The 19,300-nt window shown below is 38.3% G+C and overlaps 6 protein-coding genes across 6 annotated transcripts; 3 read left to right on the top strand and 3 right to left on the bottom strand.

Moving 5' to 3' along the window:
- The first annotated feature begins 2,305 nt into the window (after positions 1 to 2,305).
- LOC119080534 (nucleoside-triphosphatase THEP1) lies at positions 2,306 to 3,322 on the top strand. The gene is made up of 3 exons (XM_037188946.1): positions 2,306 to 2,608; positions 2,680 to 2,848; positions 2,919 to 3,322. Exons 1-3 carry the CDS (start codon positions 2,572 to 2,574, stop codon positions 3,289 to 3,291), a joined length of 579 nt encoding a protein of 192 aa, XP_037044841.1. The 5' UTR covers positions 2,306 to 2,571; the 3' UTR covers positions 3,292 to 3,322.
- Positions 3,323 to 3,838: 516 nt separating this feature from the next.
- Positions 3,839 to 5,795, bottom strand: LOC119080448 (DNA-directed RNA polymerase III subunit RPC5). The gene is made up of 6 exons (XM_037188813.1): positions 5,638 to 5,795; positions 5,358 to 5,573; positions 4,842 to 5,295; positions 4,539 to 4,700; positions 4,261 to 4,478; positions 3,839 to 4,189 (listed from the first exon to the last, which is right to left on the bottom strand). Exons 1-6 carry the CDS (start codon positions 5,677 to 5,679, stop codon positions 3,878 to 3,880), a joined length of 1,404 nt encoding a protein of 467 aa, XP_037044708.1. The 5' UTR covers positions 5,680 to 5,795; the 3' UTR covers positions 3,839 to 3,877.
- A 1,870-nt stretch (positions 5,796 to 7,665) lies between these two features.
- On the bottom strand, positions 7,666 to 9,186 carry LOC119080465. The gene is made up of 3 exons (XM_037188844.1): positions 9,133 to 9,186; positions 7,915 to 9,095; positions 7,666 to 7,850 (listed from the first exon to the last, which is right to left on the bottom strand). Exons 2-3 carry the CDS (start codon positions 9,005 to 9,007, stop codon positions 7,732 to 7,734), a joined length of 1,212 nt encoding a protein of 403 aa, XP_037044739.1. The 5' UTR covers positions 9,008 to 9,095; positions 9,133 to 9,186; the 3' UTR covers positions 7,666 to 7,731.
- A 1,039-nt stretch (positions 9,187 to 10,225) lies between these two features.
- LOC119080405 lies at positions 10,226 to 13,452 on the bottom strand. The gene is made up of 4 exons (XM_037188735.1): positions 13,368 to 13,452; positions 13,175 to 13,302; positions 11,695 to 13,109; positions 10,226 to 11,260 (listed from the first exon to the last, which is right to left on the bottom strand). Exons 1-4 carry the CDS (start codon positions 13,374 to 13,376, stop codon positions 10,257 to 10,259), a joined length of 2,556 nt encoding a protein of 851 aa, XP_037044630.1. The 5' UTR covers positions 13,377 to 13,452; the 3' UTR covers positions 10,226 to 10,256.
- A 1,775-nt stretch (positions 13,453 to 15,227) lies between these two features.
- LOC119080458 (serine--tRNA synthetase-like protein Slimp) lies at positions 15,228 to 16,658 on the top strand. The gene has a single exon (XM_037188828.1). The coding sequence runs from the start codon at positions 15,319 to 15,321 to the stop codon at positions 16,633 to 16,635; it is 1,317 nt and encodes a 438-aa protein (XP_037044723.1). The 5' UTR covers positions 15,228 to 15,318; the 3' UTR covers positions 16,636 to 16,658.
- A 196-nt stretch (positions 16,659 to 16,854) lies between these two features.
- Positions 16,855 to 17,601, top strand: LOC119080533. Its single transcript, XM_037188945.1, has 3 exons — positions 16,855 to 17,097; positions 17,168 to 17,353; positions 17,418 to 17,601. The coding sequence occupies exons 1-3, from the start codon at positions 16,904 to 16,906 to the stop codon at positions 17,590 to 17,592; spliced, it is 555 nt and encodes a 184-aa protein (XP_037044840.1). The 5' UTR covers positions 16,855 to 16,903; the 3' UTR covers positions 17,593 to 17,601.
- Positions 17,602 to 19,300: the final 1,699 nt, after the last annotated feature.

Genomic DNA, 19,300 nt, shown 5'->3' with positions numbered 1-19,300 from the left:
CGTTTTGTGTACCTCGAGAAATTTCTGTAAGAACAGTGTAAGTCTTCGGTTGAAAACTTCAACTGCACATATTTCAGTGTCAGTGAATTTTAAACCCAATAGGTTCTATTCGGCTCAATAGTACATGTACGGCACGGCTCCCGGCCTAAATCGCGTAACTGGAGAAATTTTTGTAAGAAAACTGCAAGTTTTCGGTTTTTGATCACCTTTCACCAGCCACACAAACTTCGAAGAATTTTTTTGAAAGTGGTTTTGGCTTATAGGGTCGAAGTCCTTTCTAGGCACTTATAAAAAATTCCAATAGAAAATGCGTCCGATTTCGGTAGCCTGTTTTTCAAAAGAATCCCTCATAGACTGTGAAAGTGTCTTAACCTGTTCTTTCAGAACCTTGCATATTACATTGTTGCATATTATTTTCGGTTTAATTCATCAATGGCAACATGTCCCCTGACTACTAACATTTTCAATCTTTGCAAAACGCAATAAGCCCGGTTTTGCACAAGTCGATGAGACTTGGAGTTTAATATTTAGAAGTCATGAGACCAGATTACACTAATCAATACATATTCCCTTGACTGAATAATAAATCATAGGTCTTACAGCAGAAAATATACCATACGTAACACGATATCTATGATTAAGTATGTATGGAAATGTGATTAAAAACGTGAAATGTAAAACTTTTGTGCCTTTGTTGACACGATGACTTAAGCGATGCTTAACAGATTTTCAAAAAAAATATTTTTTTCGGTGAAAGATTGAAGTCCGCAGGTCAACCCCAACAATGGTTTCTCGTGTCGCAGACGTGAATTTCCCTTGGCTATATTTATTTTAACATTTTGATTGCCACTTTCATCTTGACCGAAATCAGACGGTGATTGTTGATGTACTGCTGACGGCAGTGTGTCTACAATGTTCCTCAGATTATCAGAAAATTGTGATTTGGCCGCTGTGTGTAATTTGATTTGGTTTTCTATGTCCAATTTAATCCGGATTTCATCACTAGCCGGTAGTCTTCCAAGGCGTATCTGTTGGCCCTTATTCGATTTCTCCACTGGTCTGTCTTCATATGTGTTGCCACCCAAGCCGTCGTCCTTGGATTCAACAATAGATTCAGCCGGTTCATCACCTTCTAACTCTAGCTTTGAGCTCTTCGAAGACTTTTCGAATGAAATTGCCCGTGTTGTTCCGCCCATGGCCTTTCTCTTGGAGTGAATTCGTTTGTGTTGATTCAGTAAATGTTTGCCAGTGAATTTCGAGCTGCATTCATCACATGGAAACGGTCTCTCGCCAGATTGATTGTATTTACAGGTTTTGAGGTAGTGCTTTAACGTACCCCAACGAAGAAGTGATATTAAATCCCTTTCCATACAAAAGGCCTTACCACATTTTTCGCATGGAAATTGTCTCTCATCGGTGTGTGTGTGTGTATGTGTGTGTGTTTGTAAACGAATTTCTTATCGCATAAATCGCAGGAAAGCCGTTTGTGACCTTTGTGAGATGCAATGTGTATTTTAAGTATCATATTCTTCATGCCTTGTGGCCATATACGAGGTCAATTTTGGAAATTTGCTCTTGATTTTTTCCCTCTGCATGAAAACTTTTTTGAGTACTTGGTTTGGACGACGTTTTTAAGCTTTTTTCGCTTTACAACTCGCGAAAATAGCTTAAATACATCGTCCAAACCAAGTACACAAATAACTATTGATGTCGGGCAGTGGACAGTGAACAACAACAAGTCCGATAGTTCAATCTTTATCCATTCATCTTTTATGGACTGATTTTGAGCTTTAAGGAAAGGCTCACTGTTAGGTTCTGGTTCACAGCCTTTCTCTTAAGAAAATCTGTAAGATCAGGTCTTACCTTCCGATATTTTGTTCATTTTATTGAATGTTTTCTATGCATTTCGTGGTTGTTTTCTTTCTTTATAACTAGTCTCCTTTCAAATGGATTCAAATGTCACTGTGCGCGATGTGCGGGGATCAAATTTATATGAAGTTTCCAGAGAAATAATAACAGAAAGCGTGGCTGCCGCCTCACTGGCGCAGCGTCATCTGTTATCATTTCTCTGGAAGTTTCTAATAAAACACAGTGTCAAGTTAACTGCATACAGATCTGTTTTGACAGACAGAAACTTCAAAACTGTGCATTGTTGACAGAAAAGGAAATCAAATTCAGTGATGCTGTATGCCATAAACCACTCAAAATTCAAACAACACAAATTACCGTTTGGGGGATCACAGTAATCACGGGATCACGGTGGGGCTGAACGAATTTCAAAGAAATATTTAGATTTCCATCCGGGCTTTTTTTATAAGTGAGGTGGGGGAGGGAAATACTATCCAAGTAAAGAAGTTTTACTCCTTAACGATTACGAAGCGACCAAGGATTCCTCAGCGAAGAAGTGATCCCAGACTAGTTTAATGAACCCTTTCGAATAGCAAAAAAAAATTGAGTGAAGCTTTCTGCTACATTTTTTGCCAGTGACTACCCCCTCGCATTTGTCAGTTGTGTATCACTTATTTTGAGATTTTAATTTTGACTCAGAGATGCAATATTTCGATTGAAAATATGGTCACTTTATTTGTGGTAATAACTGGAATGCCAGGTAAAGTTAATGAAACGTGACTTTTAATTAAACTACTCCTGAGAAGTATGACATTCTCCGTCTTTATTTAGGCACTGGTAAAACGACAATTGTAAAGCGAATGGTCAATGAATTAATTGCGACCAACAATCGAACTTCAGGATTTTATACAGAGGAAGTAAGGAATGACCGAGGAAATCGTATTGGATTCGATATTGTCTCATTGAATGCTACCAAGCGAGGAATTCTCGCAAGAAACGAGTAAGTTGTTGAGTTATAGTTCACTACAGATTCGATAGACAAAATCTAATTTTGTAAACCGGCACCACAGCCAAACATGCACCACTTTCAAGCACAAAGTCGGAAACTATACCGTCGACACATCCTCTGTGGATGTTTTCCTCCGACCGATTCACGAAACTCTTAATGCTACGGACATCCTTGTCATTGATGAAATCGGAAAAATGGAACTGAAAAGTGTTTTCTTTACGAAATTTGTTACGGACGTGGCTAGAGCTACCGACCATTCGCTAAAGATTGTTGTTGCAACGGTTCCCGTCACTACGACGATTCCCATAGTCGAAGAAATCAAATCTCATCGGAACAGTAAATTGTTTACAATCACGAAACTGAATCGAAATGCCATTTACGACGACATCAAAAAGACAGTCGACGGTCATCTTATTAACGCTTCGGATGAATGAAGTTAAATTAAATGAAAATTCAAAGCAAGGCGTTTCGTTCATATTATGTTCATCTTACAGTTTGAGAATTCTAGATTGGAACGGAGTAAGCAGTAGCAAAAACCTGCTAAACCTCAAGAACTCTTGACACTCAAGATAATTCATACTCTAGAGAACAGATCAGCAGGAGTTGTAGGCCTTCTGCTGTATGGACTATTTTCCAACGAGCAATTATTGTAACGCAACCTAGAATGCTAACACGATCGATAATATAGCAGTTTCAGAAGAAACTAATTCGATAGTAACTGTGAACAGTACATGAAGAAAAATGTAATCATCGTCCAACCGTTCTATCCATTCACCATGTAAAATTGTTACGATCTTCCTAACTTGGACGAAGAAGATCCTACCTTTTACACTCAGGAAACCGCCTACATTTATTCGTTGGAGAAACTTTTTGTGGTCATTTAACCATGAAGATTACAAGAGGGAACAAGTCCACGAAAAAACTTTTTGGCTGTCACTGGTGTCACATAAAACATAGCACAAATAAAGCCAAACATTTCCATTCTCTTCCGCATCTGTCGAATTTATTCATCGAATTAAATCATTTGACCGCATCACTTTTACCCTCACGAATCGACCTCTTACGCTGACGTTTCGATTGGGATTTCTGATCCATTTCCATTTCTTGGAATTTCAATTCCTTCGCCCGCCAGTAGACATCTTGACGTTGCTTCAGTTCTTGATTGTTTTTCTCAAATTGAAGATCCGGCGGCTGCAACAACTGCCATTTGTTTTTCGATGTGTCCAATTTGGCAACGGTTAACAGAATTTCCTTCACTTCGTCGGCTGGCAGTTGAGTGTTCAGTATCACCTTTTGTCGACTGACATAATCCATTTTCGAGAATTGATAGAGCTACGGGTTGAAAATGATAAGTGAAGCAATGAGTCGACCTTGTAGCTCGAAAATATGCGACAAATTCATACCACATAGTCTCTAGCTCGGCACATAAATTCAGCTGGAACTCCGTGTATGCTTGAGACAGAATCGGCGGGATAGAGAATTTCCGACAGAACAATCCAATTTCCTTTGACCAGCAAACCAACAGAAGGAAGCGTACGGAGCACTTTTTCGGCTGTCAATGTTTTGTCCATGGATTTGTCAGATAGAATGCCCATCAAATAATCGAATCGCACGACCTTAACTGTGAACAAAATTTTATCTCGAGAGTGTTTGCAATGACGAATTTACGGATAGAAATTACCATCAGTCAAAATGACACGGATTTGATCCGACAGAGACAGCTGTTTCAGCTTTGTCATACTTATCACATTTGTTGGCAGCAGCGAGTCGATGTCAATCTTTGAACGTTCCGGTGGAATGAGTGACTTCAGATAATCTTCGTTGGTAAGGCAGAGAGATTGATCTGGAATTTAAGAGAAAATTTACTGTTGAATCAGATCGATCTCAGATTGTATCCCATTGAATAGGTCAACCTTTCCACTAAATTTTTAAACCGTGACTGGACTATCCACCTCGACCTCGTACACTTCGTAAGGTTACTTACCGGACGGTTGATTCATTGCTGTGAACAGTTTTTGTCGTTCCAATTCAGCTTGATGCGAATCCCTCGTGTACCACATCGTTTCACACCAAGCTTCATCCGCAAACTTTTTCGATAGAAAATTGAACGATTTCTCTCGCGCCTTCCGAACGTTCTCGTTTTCCTGGCGCGCAAATTTCACTGTAATTTGAGTCGGTTCCTCCTCATCCATATCGGCTTCATTTTCAGCCTTTTGCTCTGCCTTCTGCCTTTTATCCGATTTATCAAAGTAGGAGAAACTCGGTCGCATTTGCAAGATACCAGTCAACGGTACGGCATGAATTTCGTTACGATTGTCTTCTTTGTGCAGTATACCGAGAACGTATTTGTTGATATTTTCCATTGGTTTCGTGCTGATGAACGATTGCCTGTCCATTGTTTCGTTGCGAAATGATGGGCGCTCGGATCGGCTATGTTTCTGATAAATTTGAAGCAGTTAGCTTACGTCCGATTAAATTTGGAATTATTGAGTCCACCCACCTGACCATCAGCTGCAATTGCAAACTGTTCACCTTTGAATGCATCATAATGCAATGATGCTGTGTTGAGTGCAAAATCAATTTTCACGTCTTGGTTCAGTGGTTTGATGCAACTTTTCACCACTTCAGCTGTGTCGATATTGAAACTCGTCTTTTTGTTTGGATATTGGAAGATGTACAGTTGATCGGACAATGTTTTCGATATGTACACGGGTATCTGGGTATTAAAAAAACACAATTTTAGATTAAACTCCAAATGGTCTGTTCTCTTCCAATCATACCTCTTCAATGATTTCATCGTCGTCACTTGAATGGTCTCCCATTTTCCGATTTGTTTTAAGTTATAACCGTTCAAGGGTTTGAGAAAAATGTAAATAAATAGCAAGACACTTCTTTTACACTCACACCACTCACACACGTTGTGTTTTGACAGTTTTGACGTTACCACAGAGGACAGCAGCTGATGTTGATTGTTGACATTGTTGATGATGATGAGTGTATTCAATGCTTCGCCACTTTTCAAAACTTGCAATGTGGCTACGTTCTTTATTTTTCCTTTCTAATACTCGTTACTCGTCTGTTAACGATAACAGCCACAAAATTGATGTTGTCTCATACAATGTTCTGAAAGAACAGGTTAAGACACCCACGAAATCGATAAACTCACTCAGTACAGATTGTGTGTGAAATCCAAGGTTCTGAAAGAACCAGGTTAAGACAACCCCGAGTTGATCACGAAGGCGGTGACACACAAATTGACTCAGCGGCTACGAAGTTTATATCAAAAAGGCAACGTAACAAAAACAAAATTCCGAATATTCCTAAAAAATATTTTCTTCAAGTTGATTTCACACAAAATCTGTACTGAATGCATTTATCGATTTCGATGTCACCCGCCTTCGTGGGTGTCTTAACCTGTTCTTTCAGAACCTTGGTGAAATCAACTTGAAGAAAATGTTTTTTTTTTTAGGAAAATTCGGAATTTTCTTTTTGTTACGTTGCCTTTTCATACAAACTTCGTAGCCGCTGAACTCAATTTGTGTGTCACTTCCTTCGTGATCCACTCAGAGTTGTCTTAACCTGGTTCTTTCAGAACCTTGGTATCATATAACAAAAGGTCAGTTTAAAATAATGAAGTAAAAGATTTTGTAAGGCGAACTCATCTTGCTGTTCGTCAATATTCACACTCAGCCTCATTTTCAAGATTTGTCACATAGATCAACTTCAAGGACGTTCAAAATGCCATCCACGTTAAAAAAATCTCATACCAATGAATGAATGAACGAAACATTTAACGAAACTTAACTGAGGTTGCGTCTAAAAGTACCGTACCTTGAAGATGATCTATAGAAAGGATGTATGTGTTTAAAATCGTGAAGTGTATCTAGTATTGCAAGTTTTGAGTAAAAATTAACTTCTCATTTGTACAGAGGCGCTTCTTCATAGAGACCAATTGGACCATGGTCCAGGGCGCTGGGAAAATAGGGCGCTGGAATATGATCGAGTATCAGTGGCGCCGAGTATAGGGGGGCGAGGGGGGCGATTGCCCCCCATGACAATGCAAAACTTCTTTAAATTCCTAGGGTTTTTCACAATTTTTTTATCATTTTGTGCTCTTTGCCCCCCATGAGCCCCCCATGAACGAATTCAAAGTCGGCGCCTCTGTCGAGTATAAAGGAAATAGACAATTTTTATCACAAAAAAAAATTCCCAAATTATGCTGGTAAAGAAATAGTGGCGCTAGAGAGCTGAATGGTCCACGGCGCGAAATTTCCTAGAGGCGCCTCTGCATTTGTAAGTAAGATAGAATTTAAAACTTTAAATAGCTCTTTGTGGAACTTCCAGGACGCTTAGAAAATCCAACTTGACGAAAATTATGTGTTTTTGTCAAGGTAGATTTTTTAATAAAAATACCGAGGGCTTCAAGGTGAAGTGTTATTATATGTGATAGATAGAATTCGATAGATATGTAGATCAAGTGAGTTCTCCGCTCGCCTTCACTCGTTCAAAACTCAGAGCCGATAATAGTTTTTTTTTGTTGAAAGTCAGTAAATTGGTTATTCTGAAATTCAGTGGCGGTAAATTTTTTGTAAAACTCAGCTCCGGATTTTTTTTTTATAAAATCTTGACACCACAATAGGTCGAGTTACTGGCTGAATTTGATGAAAGTTTTTTTTTTGTTAGAAGTAGTTTAGATTTTAAAAATTAAGAAGGTTCACTCTGAATTATAAGACCTGTCATATCTCTTGTAAAGCAGATTTAGACTGAGTCGATCACACTTAGTGGTATATGAACATGAAGCTGAAATGTGCAATAGAAAAGTATATTTTATTCAGGCTTTCAGGTAGCCGCTTCCATCAAGATAACAATATGCGCTAAAAACTAATATATTGTTCAGTAATCGACAAGTTTATGTTGGGGCAGAAAATATTTCCTTTGCTTTCCAAATTCTCCGCAACGGCAGCATCCACACTACCAAATTGCATTTCGTTGCCTAAAAATATTATGAAACTGTGTGAAGCTACGGAATTAACGAACAATTTGATTAATTAGTTTACCACAAACGGCATGACTGTCTCCACAATTAGTGGTTGAGACAATCAATCCTTCTTTGCTGAAAGATTGCTTCAAGGCATCATTCGCACTGAAGATGACTTCGATCGCAAACTTTGATTGGAAATTTTCCAGACGCTTAGCATCACACGGCCTGCATTCATAAAAAGGCAACTCAATTTTCTTAATCGCTGACATTTCTGGCTTCCCTAGTAATTCTTCGAGTCCGTCCAGCACTGCAGGCAGTATTAGTTCATCCAAAATTTGTGCAAATTTCCACGCAAAGAACCCAGTGCCATACTTGAGAAATTTGAAGTGAATCTTGTCTTTGGGATGATGAACGCTCACCATTTTTTGCAGAGCCAATCCATATAAGATAACGTCATGCTTCACAAATGAGGCATACGCTTTGGTATCGAAGAAGCACGACCCTCGTCCGGGCAATCCATATCCATCGTGGCGTATGTATCGTTTTTTCAATTTATCACTCTCATTGTCGTGCTCACCCCATGACTGCTGTACCTCACTAAATGACCGCTTCTTTTCTCCGACAACTTTTTCATACACCAAATCATCCAAAACACCTGAATGTTGCTCACCTTCCTGAATCAACACAAGTCGCCCGGAGTTGTATGCCTGTTGAAATTGTAAGGCAGCCAGATCACAGACATAGACTCGTTGCTTCGGTTGCGAGTTTCTATTGCATCTGTAACCTCCGTAAAAAGAGCATTGATCCACTCCCACAATAACACATTGTCTGACTATGTCACGAATGGAGTAAAGTATTCCTCGGTCAGCAATATCGGGATATAATGTTGTATTTATGACCCCAGACACATTATGGCTCTCGTTGCGCGCTATCCTTTGTAATATGGTCAAGCTTTGGTTGTTAAAATCTTTAGTTATCGTAAATGACTCCAAAGGATTTGACGATTTTCCATTTTCAAATAACTCGAATTTTGTTCCATTCAATCGTTCTCCCAGAAAATTCAAGGCACTCTGTACCCAGGAAGGTGCAAAAATAGTGACTTTCTCGGAGGAGAAACGTTGTCGTTGAAGAATGGACTGGTCATGTCGTAAATAAATTTTACAAGGCATAATGAAGCCGGTACGAAACCACAAATGTTATGCTGACCGAGTGTTATTTACTTCTGATTGTTATCACCTTATGTTATCACATGTAAATATCAATTTTCTTTAAGATCGTTTACATGTACAGTAAGAACAATGAGTAGATTTAGGAATGTTTGTTATGAACTGCACAGTATTCATGAATGACGAAATAATTTCCAACGTCGCATTATCCTACTATCAATTTTAATACGACTGGACACTCACTAACAAAAACAATTTTCAATTTCTGACCGTCTAATGACAGCCAGCTGTTGCATGTTGTTCGTCTTTATATGGTAATGGTTACCTACTTTTGAAATCATGAATGAAATTTGGCTCGAAAAATTCATTCTAGATAATGTATTGCGTCGCTTCAATGAAACTCTCATTTTAATCTAAGTATTTGTGCGTGTCAATGAAATTGTTAAGGCAGAGCGCTCCTAGCATAACATCTGGCAAAATAGCAATGGCTAATAAACAAAGGAATTCATCATTTTTCTAGATAGTCTTGAGGGTCTTGAGTTTGGTGTGATATGCGAGCATTTCGGTCAAGTGTTCAGATAATTTTGAGATTTTTGCCCTACGTTAGTGAAGGACCGTGACGTGACGCAAGTCCGTTCACTCTAACAAATGTGAAAAAAAAAATGTTGAAGAAGGAAAATTGTGAAATATATTGCTAGAATGGAATTCAAACGGAAGAAAGCCGAATTATCTGCCACTTTTTGACCAAATTTTTTTTTTGTTATATTTTTCTTCCTAAAATTTTTCGGGCACAATTTTTGTTGATAAAACTTTCGTGTACTATCCTCATCAGCTACCATTTGTGAGGCATATCTTTTGGCGTGTCAAATCTGTAAGCGTCACCTACACCGATATCAGTTCTTTTGTAAGTGGATAACAGGACTTGCGTCACACATCCACTGTAAGTGGTTTTGGGCGATACTAATTTTCATATCGGAAAATCTAGATTTGTGTCTACTTCATCCACTTCAACCATCGAAGAATTCATTTCTGGGAATTCTAGTGATATTTCAATAGATCAGAGAATATTTCTTGGGAAAATTTTGGTAATTTCTTTTTATCGGATCCGTTTGACCAAGATACTAAAATATATATATATATATATGATGTGGTTCATGTTGATACAAGGTAGGCCTAGCATGTCTTAACCTAAATATCAAAGATTACAATGCAAACTTTCGCTGTCGAAATCTTCAATTTATTTTTACCTCACTCAAGCCAATTCATTTTTAATTTTATCGAATTTAGCAGTAGTTTTCATGAGTTCAATCATTCCTTCAATGAGTTCCCACATCGGAGCATCCACGTCACTGGAAAAGGGCGGTTGCACTTCAATAATTTCGGTCGACCGAGCGATGTCCTTTACATCTCCAGCTTCTGATCTAATTGTCACATTCTTCGATTGCATTATCTCGCTTACAATACCGTCAATGCTGTCAATCTTTTTGAAACTATCCATTTGGGTGAAATTAATTCGAATCAAAGCGTTGTAGTCACATACGCATCCGTCCACTAGAAAGTAGCTGTTGTTCTCAAAAGCGACAAAAAAGTCTCCCCATTCTGTGGCAAGTAAAACACGATCAGAGATTTTGAACGAAGTGTTAAGTAGTTTGCTGATACTGGTCTCGGTTCCACTAGACGACTCGACTACCACTAGGGATTGTTTCGATGTATCTTTGTCATCCTTGTCTTCACCTTTACCATTCTTTTTTCCCTTTTTGCCTCCTTCTTTCTGTATGTGTCCATCGTCTCCATTATCAGCTTCATTCTTCAGTTTTTTACTTCGCTTCTCTTTGTTTCTTTTCTTTTTGCTTTTTTCTTTAACATCTACATCCATCGTCTGTTCGTTATTTTCTTTCAGATTTTTTGGCGATTCGGGATCTTTCTTTGCCTGACTACCCTGAGAGTCTGAGCCGTTTTCTTTTCGTTTTTTTGGCGATTTAGATCGATCTTTCTTAGCCAGATTACCCTGAGAGTCTGAGTCATCTTCTTTTCGATTTTTTGGCGATTTGGATCGACCTATTTTAGCCTGACTAGCCTGAGAATCCGAGTCGTTTTCTCTAAGTTTTTTTGGTGATTTGGATCGACTTTTCTTTGTCTTGCTGCCCTGCGAGTCTGAGTCGTCATTCGACTGCGAATTGGAATCGCTTGTTCTTGAAGATGAATCATCAGTTCTACTGTCTACAGTTTCTGACTCAGATGCGAACGATGTGGTTGCTGGAATGAAAATATGGAAAACAGTTCAGTCTACAAAATGGAAGAAATGGAATGGTTTAAAATCGCTAAGAAAGTATCGGCCGTAATGTTTAAATTCGCTGCACTCACCTCAAAATACTTAGCAATATTCATGCGACTCTATGTTCTTCTTCGTCTTACACGTTTCATATGTTAGTATAATTCCCTTTATACTCAAATTTACTGAGTGTAACATGGAAGTGGAACTGTTGGATTTTAAGAAGAAAAAAAGCAAAGACATGAACTTCTTGCTTAGATTTTGAGGTGAGCTCTGTTGTTTTGTCACTATTATTACCCGATAATTTACGAACAACATTTGTGAATTTCCCGGATTTCATACCGCACTCCACATGCTGCAGTAACTCTAACATTGTCTACCGTCTCCGCCTAATGAATCAATACCTACATGTACTTACATCTCGAAGATGAAGATTGAATGCTTGATGCTGTTCGTTTTTCGCCAAGTACAGTTTCCATGAATATATCGTCGTCTGATGATTCATCCAAATTACAAATTTCGTCGCTTCTCGCAGACGATTCCTGAATGCTATTCATTTCTGTCCAAAATAAATCGTCCAGAAATTCGCTTATCAACTCCAAATCGGTATCGGCGACCGGTTTCCCATCATTTGTCGTCAGAGTAACATTTATTCCGTGTAACACGAATCCATCATTTGCCGCGATGGCATGGAGATTCGTTGCCAAAACATTGCAAAGTGACTCAAAGCTGCTGTGCATTTGAATGCACGCCATACCGAATTGGTCGTCAGCTATTTGTCCCACTGGATTCCGTGCATAAGCGTCAAATAGATAGAAGTAATTGTTCGACTCCCAAACAGCGAAAGTCATTGAGTTCGTCTGAATGAAAACTGATGCATTTTTAGCAGTCGCTGGGAAAGCCCGTTTCAGATATATTAACAGGTTTTTTTCCATTTCATCCAGCGAATAGCTTCTTTGTCCGGAATGATCGTACGGTTTGTAATCGATCTTGAATTTGTAGTCAAGAATACGATAGGTATGAGGTAAATGGTGTATGGTCACTTCACCCTGTGGCGATTTCTTGCATTCATGAAACAACTTTGTTCCAAGTAAGATGATTTTGTCGATAAGTTGACTGTTCCACGAATTGACCGGTTGAATTGCATGAAAAATCAGTGCCATTAAATTGACTGTTATCGATTGTCGCATTTTTAACGATTGAAATCCGTTATATTCGACATGGAACTTCCCAGATAGAATTGCAAAACAGTCGTTTACAATTTTGTATGGATTCATACCCACGTACTGTATACGTGGCTTAGTGTAGTTACCAACTCCTTCTCGGAAATGTTTCATTTTTATAGCCGAAACTGAGTAACAATCGCCCGACTTTATGGAACTCAGAGTCCTTAGCAATTTACTAACGTCTCGTGTCGATTCCGTGCAAACTAACGATGCAAAACCGTATTTATCATCTACAGCACTGCCACTGCCTTGACCGTCAAATATGAAATAGATTTCATTCGTTTTCCAAATCAAATAACACAAATTCAAGCATCTGAACAGTCCATGCTGATGGTTATTGAAAAACGACTGCACAGTATCGATTAGAGATGGACTCGTGTCCAGAATTATCGGTTCTTCGATCCGAATTTTTGCAACGTAATTTTCAACATTCAGTATACAGTCCAACGGTCCATTGTCGTTGGCATGTTCAAAATTTTCTTTAACCACCTTTGCTCCGTTGATCAGGATCTTGTTAATTGTCTGTGACGTCCATTTCAACGGATCCTGTATATACAGGTGACAGAACGCCATCAAACATGCCGAACGCATTTGAAACCATTTGTATCTGAAGATGAAATCATATCAATTCACCGTAAAAGATTAGGATGGTGTGAACTGGTTGTTACGAACTGTTCGACAATTTTAAATGCATTCAAATTGAATTGCCCTTGCGTCAGACCAATCGGAATACAAGTGAATTTAGATTTGTTCTTATTTTTGCATTTCATAGGACGACTTCCGCCGTCGGTGGTTGGTGCCTTCATTTAAAAAATTTTTATGTTTCATGAACATCATTAACTGATTACACATTAATTTTACCCACCGAGCTCATCTTTTGTAGAAAAAAATTGTTCCTAAAATGCTTTGTTATATTTATACTTTATATTATTTACAACTACATTAAAGAACTACTTAGGTTCTCCTGTTACGTCATAAGAAATTATTCGCTGCCAATATTTGGACACTCCTTCAAAAAGATATGTGAAAAAGCATGAATGAATCAACGTCTTGTTTTAATATACACTCACTAAATTTTGCTAGCGTGCCTGATTTGCAACAGCTGATTTTTCGGCACTACAGTAAATTATCCGAGTGTAAAATTTGAGAGATGTCGGTAAAAATGCCTCTTAGCATCGTTTCTATGAGTTTAACGATGAGTATAACTTTGGTCAAAGCACCTAGCAGGGTAATAGAGATTTTTACACGTCAAATAGAGTAGTTTTTTGATACCAATAATACCATTAGCAGCCTTAATGGTAATTTTGCAATGACATTATGAAAAAAAAGGTATGGAAATATTCGCATACTTCGATTAAAGTACTACTTTATTTTTTTCTATTACCCTGCTAGCTGCTTTGCTTTGGTACTTTTCAAAAGCATAAATAATAAAATAAAAGCGAATTGAAAGACTCTGGTTCTGGTCCTTTCACGTCCCGGAACCCAAATTCATTTATTTTTGTCGTCATTATCGATAACAGATGAATGGCCGTATGTGGCAGGTTAAAAAAAATTGCCACAGCTTGTATCAAGTTGTGTCATTCAATGAAAGTGTAAAACAGGTATGGTCTATTGTCGGCCCGGAGCAATGAAAGTAGATAAGTAGGTATGGCCAGTCCATACAAGTCGGAGCACATACGGATTTGCATGGCGCCACCTCAAACGAACTCATTTCTAGTGGAAATTTGCACTAGAAATGAGTTCGTTTGAGGTGGCGCCATGCAAATCCGTATGTGCTCCGGCTAGAACAAATTTGAACGTTTGGCCATACCTATCTATTTACTTTCATTGGCCCGGAGGACATAAAAATTTGATTTTCGTACTTAAACGCACTCATTTTCATATTATTTTGACATAAAATGTGAGTGCGTTTAAGATGAATTCGGCGATCGACCATACCTGTTATCTACTTTCATTGGTGTGATTTGCTTCCAATCAAAGTATAAAACAGATATGTGGTCTAAAGCAATGAAAGTATAAACCAGGTATGGTCTGTTCATACAAACCGGAGGACATGGCGATTTCATATAAACAAACTCACCTCTCATGAGAGGACACTCACTAAATTTTGCTAGCGTGCCTGATTTGCAACAGCTGATTTTTCTGATTACTTTCATTGGTGTGATTTGCTTCCAATCAAAGTATAAAACAGATATGTGGTCTAAAGCAATGAAAGTATAAACCAGGTATGGTCTGTTCATACAAACCGGAGGACATGGCGATTTCATATAAACAAACTCACCTCTCATGAGAGGTGAGTTTGTTTATATGAAATCACTATGTCCTCCGCTCCATACAAAGTTTGACATTTGACCATACCTTGTGTTGACGTTCATTCGTCTAAAGTCGACCCAGAGGTCACAGAGGTAATCATTATAAGATCGACTTCTAGAACCTCTAGAGGGCTTAACGTAACTTTACAATTATACCCCAAATACAGTAGTATTGATAGGCTCAGGGTATTTTTGATACAGTGTAGACATAAGCCATTGCTACAAGAAAAATTGGCCCGATTTTCGGAAGTCGATCTTCGAAAGAATCCTCACAGAGACTTTGTAAACGGGCGAAATATTTGAATTTGGTGCCCAAACGTATGTCTACATTAAACTTATTCTCCACGAATGTCAGTCATCAAACACAAATGCTATAAGAGAGAGACAGAGAGGACCGAGTAGAGGTAACAGAGGTAACAGCTGTAACAGCTACTGTCATATAATACAAAACATTGGTTGTGTTGCATCATTCTCCAACATTTTCCGGTGAATTTAGCATGAATAATGCTACTAAAACTACCTCTAATTTGCCGTACAGTTCAGCGTAATGCATCTTCATTCTCAGTTACCGGCCAGAGAAACCATGCCGGCGTAAAACCGTATATCGATTTTGTTGCAAAGCTTCACGACAAACAGAAACTTGAACATAACATCCGGCAACGAAAATTGAATATCGACCTGAATGAATTGTATCTGCTCCGTACATTGGACCTGTCAACAAAAAGGAGCGAATTGGCACGATTGGATCAGAAGATAAAGGATATATTAACCTCCTATTCGAATGCCGATCGAACGGCAGAGGGCATTGAATCTTTGCTGAAGTCATTGAAGTTGGATGCAGCTAAGACAAAGACAGAGTTCAAAGCGCTGGCAGAGGATATAAAGGCTTATGACGATGCATTGTTAGAGAAATTCCTGGATCTACCGAATGACATACACGAACGCACACCACTCGATACAAGTGAAATTCGTTTCAGCTACTCTAGTCAACGAAGCATCGACGGTGCAGAAAATCATCTGGACAAGGTGAATTACCTGGAACATCATGATCCATTTTGCTATTTCCTGAAAAGCGACGCAGCGAAATGCGAATTGCAACTTCCGTTACATTGCAAGAAAATGTTCCGTTCGTTCGGATTCGCACCGTTTTCGAATCCTGATTTCGTGAGGAGTATTCTGGCCGAAGGAGCTGGAATCCGTTTGAACGATTTATTGGAAATCATTGAGGACGACCCAAAGAATAAATTCAATCGTTTACATCTGGCTGGCAGCGGTTCGATGCTCAGTTTTTTGGGCTTCGTTACAAAGTTGCTAGTCTATCGAAGTCGTCTGCCGTTAAAGTTTGTGTCGAGTGGGAAAAGCTTTTCGCTTGCAGACACAGCGTCCATCGACCAAGGACTGTATTCGACGTGTCAAACAACGAATGTTCAATTGTTCAGTATGACCATCGATGAATCGGAATCGCTGCGTCAATTCGATGAAACACTGGAACAAATGATTAAATTTTACCAACGTCTGGACAGAACTTTTCGGGTGAGATATGTAACTGCAGACGAATTGGCGCAGGCTGAACAATTTAGAGCTGACTTTGAAGTGTATTCACCTCATCGAAAATGTTTTGTTCCGATGGGTCATTTGAGTAGTTACGGTGATTTTATCAGTAGACGACTATTGATCGCTTTCAAGGAGGACAGTCGTTCTAAGTTTAAATTTTCTCATTTAATTTCGGGTAATGTAATCAATGTTACTAGGTTTATAGCAATTCTATTGGAAGAGAAAGGTGCGCTCAGCGCACCAGCGATACTATCTCATTTCAAATAAAGTTTTTGTTAAGTTGACCGAAATGTTGCCATTTCATTTGTGGAACATCATCTACTCTATGGACAGTCGAGGTGAAAGTTTAAACAAAAAACGAGAATTTGAATTTAAGTTAACTAAGGGAAAAGTACTTAAAGCGAGTACTTTTAACCAGCTCTCGTTAATATTTTGTAGTCGTTGTCGATCATAGATAACCAGCTGTTCATATGATTCGATACATCTAGTTCCTTATGTCGAAATGCAAAATCTTTCAAAACAAAACATGTAAACGATGGGGTCTCGACAACCATCAAACGAAAAGAAAATCACTTTTTGTGATTTCTACAAGAAACTGCTGGTTGAAGACTTTTCGCTTAATGTCAACCCTGAAGATTTACATTACGGGAAGTGTGCGGTCATCGGATATTGTACAATTGATCGTGGTGTCTATTTCTTAGGCAATATTCGTATTACATCTTTGAGCCCGTAAGAGACCTCAATATTGAACGTTTTACCCAAAGTGTTTTGTTTTACAAATTTTGTTGTTTCACATCAGCAATCTTCAACTACCCGACAATGTGCAGAAAGTGTTACTATTAACCAACCTTAGCGAACAGGGACCTCAAACAGACTGCTTTGTGGAAGTATTCGGAGAATCTGTTCTTTACGACAAAACAATGCAATTTTCCTATGATGTTTCATCCATTCCGTGTACGACATCGCTAGACGTATTTCGAACAAGGTTCGTGTATGTGATGATATCTGTTCACACACCAATGACAATTTAATTTTTTACCGAATTGCAGATGCGTTTCCGAGGAATTAAATGGTGTTCTACACGAGAGCTACCATTCGATTGTTACCAAAAATTATGTTCCGGCCATCAAAGTACATAAAATAGTTTCTATAGAAAATGCCCATGAAATTATGAATTGTAATCTGCGATTGGAACTCATTATGGATAATAAAACAGATGAATAGAAACCGAAATCGTCCCTGATATCATGTCCTCTTATCTCTGAATTTAGTTCGTTCTTGCTGATATGATAGTTCTTTGAAGTACCTTAAAGTTCTTTAAATATTAGAGTTCTTTACCGGATAACGAATGGGATGAAATTTTGGGTCTTAAAGTAAATTCTGTGTGAGCCGATGCAGTGAGGGCAGTGAGGTCTGTAAACGCTTAAGAACATAATTTTTCATTTTTATTTTATCTCGGTATGTATCAGCTATTTATACTACAAAAGAACACTGTAGAACGACAGATGTTCAAGGTATCTATCGTATCTATGCTACAAATATACTTAAAATTGACGCACTTTTGTCACTTTGTCACTGCAGGACAATATTTCTCAATATTTAACGGAAACTATTCGTATCGATTGAAATTTTTCAAGTGGTTCTTACTCACTCACAAACATTCGAACATATGACACAGTTTCAATATATATATACCGAGCCCAGTCGACCAAAAATGCCATAAACCCACATGCACAAATTTGCCTTACGTAATTGCTGGCGTTACCGAAACATTAATCAGTGTGCTAAGCGAGCGAATTTATAATTAATATTATTACAGCTGAACCAAACAAAAACATTACTGTAATGGTTCTGACGATTCTATCATTGATACGCATCTCATTTTCCACATTGATGAATCTGAAAACGTTTATAGGAAACGGTTTTGTGTTCACGATCACGATTCAGACGAGAGTTGTGAACTAAGAGTAATTATACCCAGAGAGGAAATTTGTACGACGAAATGTGGTCCCAACATAACATCAGTTTGTATAAGATGCACATTTCGTATAATTTTACATCAGTACATGTATGCGTTGACGCTTTTGATAGTTCAATTTGCCCTCCTAATTAAGAGGGCAAACATATACCAATAAACATTTCGTGTTACATGTTGGAACCACATATTTTACGTAATTTTGTTCGAAATTTCCTCCAGGTATGGTTGGTAGGTTGTGAATCGATGAAAGAATTTAGAACTCTCTTTTAAGATTATATGTGGCGGCATTTTCGTCAGGTCAAAGCACCTAGCATAGTAGTGGAGCATTGCCAATGTCAATTTGAGTGGTTTTTACTCTCCTCGCATGATGATGTTCAAATAGTGTGTGGAATTGCATAGTACATAGTACACTGTCGTGACTAAATACTCCACTTTTATCTGTTACCGTGCTTGCTGCTTTGATCAAATCACGGCACTGCTCCGTTCATACTAGAAGAATTTTCGCAATAAAGGATTTCGCATCAATCTCTCGAAACCTGTCAAAACATAATAGATCAAAAGAAGTAATATAATAATACACTGTTGATGTGCTTATTTTAAAATGAGATTGACATTCGCCGAACCAGTAGTGACTTTTATTGGGGGCTCAAAATGCACAGTCTAAAAGTTCATAATATCATCATTAAAGGAATCTCGAGACTTTTCTCAAGAATTTTTCGCTCAAACAGCTCTTACGTGTCTCTTCTTAAGGTCTCAGAAGCTCAAGAAGATTGAATTAAATTTCTTGCAATTGTAGTTACAGTCAGAGGCAGTGAACTTTCAGCATGAATTTGCTTCAGCTGTTTTTTTAGCTGATTCACACATACAATCAAAACTTTGTATACTTGTTTATATGGTTGAAGCTGCTGCAAGCACGCGCGTGGAAGTGGTGAACCGTATAAAGACCTAGAAACA

Source organism: Bradysia coprophila, unplaced genomic scaffold, assembly GCF_014529535.1.
Source record: "Bradysia coprophila strain Holo2 unplaced genomic scaffold, BU_Bcop_v1 contig_350, whole genome shotgun sequence".
Taxonomy (NCBI): Eukaryota; Metazoa; Arthropoda; class Insecta; order Diptera; family Sciaridae; genus Bradysia; species Bradysia coprophila.
Note: the sequence above shows the minus strand (reverse complement) of the source record. Positions and strands in the feature narration are given on the sequence as shown.

What these genes read in the sequence shown, in the direction of transcription:
- LOC119080533 (XM_037188945.1), top strand. Translation starts at nt 16,904, where the DNA reads ATGGGGTCTCGACAACCATCAAACGAAAAGAAAATCACTTTTTGTGAT. An exon ending in CGTATTACATCTTTGAGCCC is followed by an intron (nt 17,098 to 17,167) that starts GTAAGAGACCTC and finishes GTTTCACATCAG; the next exon opens with CAATCTTCAACTACCCGACA. An exon ending in CTAGACGTATTTCGAACAAG is followed by an intron (nt 17,354 to 17,417) that starts GTTCGTGTATGT and finishes ACCGAATTGCAG; the next exon opens with ATGCGTTTCCGAGGAATTAA.
- LOC119080458 (XM_037188828.1), top strand. Translation starts at nt 15,319, where the DNA reads ATGCTACTAAAACTACCTCTAATTTGCCGTACAGTTCAGCGTAATGCA.
- LOC119080465 (XM_037188844.1), bottom strand. Translation starts at nt 9,007, where the DNA reads ATGCCTTGTAAAATTTATTTACGACATGACCAGTCCATTCTTCAACGA. An exon ending in AGACAGTCATGCCGTTTGTG is followed by an intron (nt 7,851 to 7,914) that starts GTAAACTAATTA and finishes TAATATTTTTAG; the next exon opens with GCAACGAAATGCAATTTGGT.
- LOC119080405 (XM_037188735.1), bottom strand. An exon ending in GCATTTAAAATTGTCGAACA is followed by an intron (nt 13,110 to 13,174) that starts GTTCGTAACAAC and finishes TTTCATCTTCAG; the next exon opens with ATACAAATGGTTTCAAATGC. An exon ending in TCAATCTTCATCTTCGAGAT is followed by an intron (nt 11,261 to 11,694) that starts GTAAGTACATGT and finishes TTTTCATTCCAG; the next exon opens with CAACCACATCGTTCGCATCT.
- LOC119080534 (XM_037188946.1), top strand. Translation starts at nt 2,572, where the DNA reads ATGGTCACTTTATTTGTGGTAATAACTGGAATGCCAG. An exon ending in GGTAATAACTGGAATGCCAG is followed by an intron (nt 2,609 to 2,679) that starts GTAAAGTTAATG and finishes GTCTTTATTTAG; the next exon opens with GCACTGGTAAAACGACAATT. An exon ending in GGAATTCTCGCAAGAAACGA is followed by an intron (nt 2,849 to 2,918) that starts GTAAGTTGTTGA and finishes CCGGCACCACAG; the next exon opens with CCAAACATGCACCACTTTCA.
- LOC119080448 (XM_037188813.1), bottom strand. Translation starts at nt 5,679, where the DNA reads ATGGGAGACCATTCAAGTGACGACGATGAAATCATTGAAGAG. An exon ending in ACGATGAAATCATTGAAGAG is followed by an intron (nt 5,574 to 5,637) that starts GTATGATTGGAA and finishes TTTAATACCCAG; the next exon opens with ATACCCGTGTACATATCGAA. An exon ending in CAATTGCAGCTGATGGTCAG is followed by an intron (nt 5,296 to 5,357) that starts GTGGGTGGACTC and finishes CAAATTTATCAG; the next exon opens with AAACATAGCCGATCCGAGCG.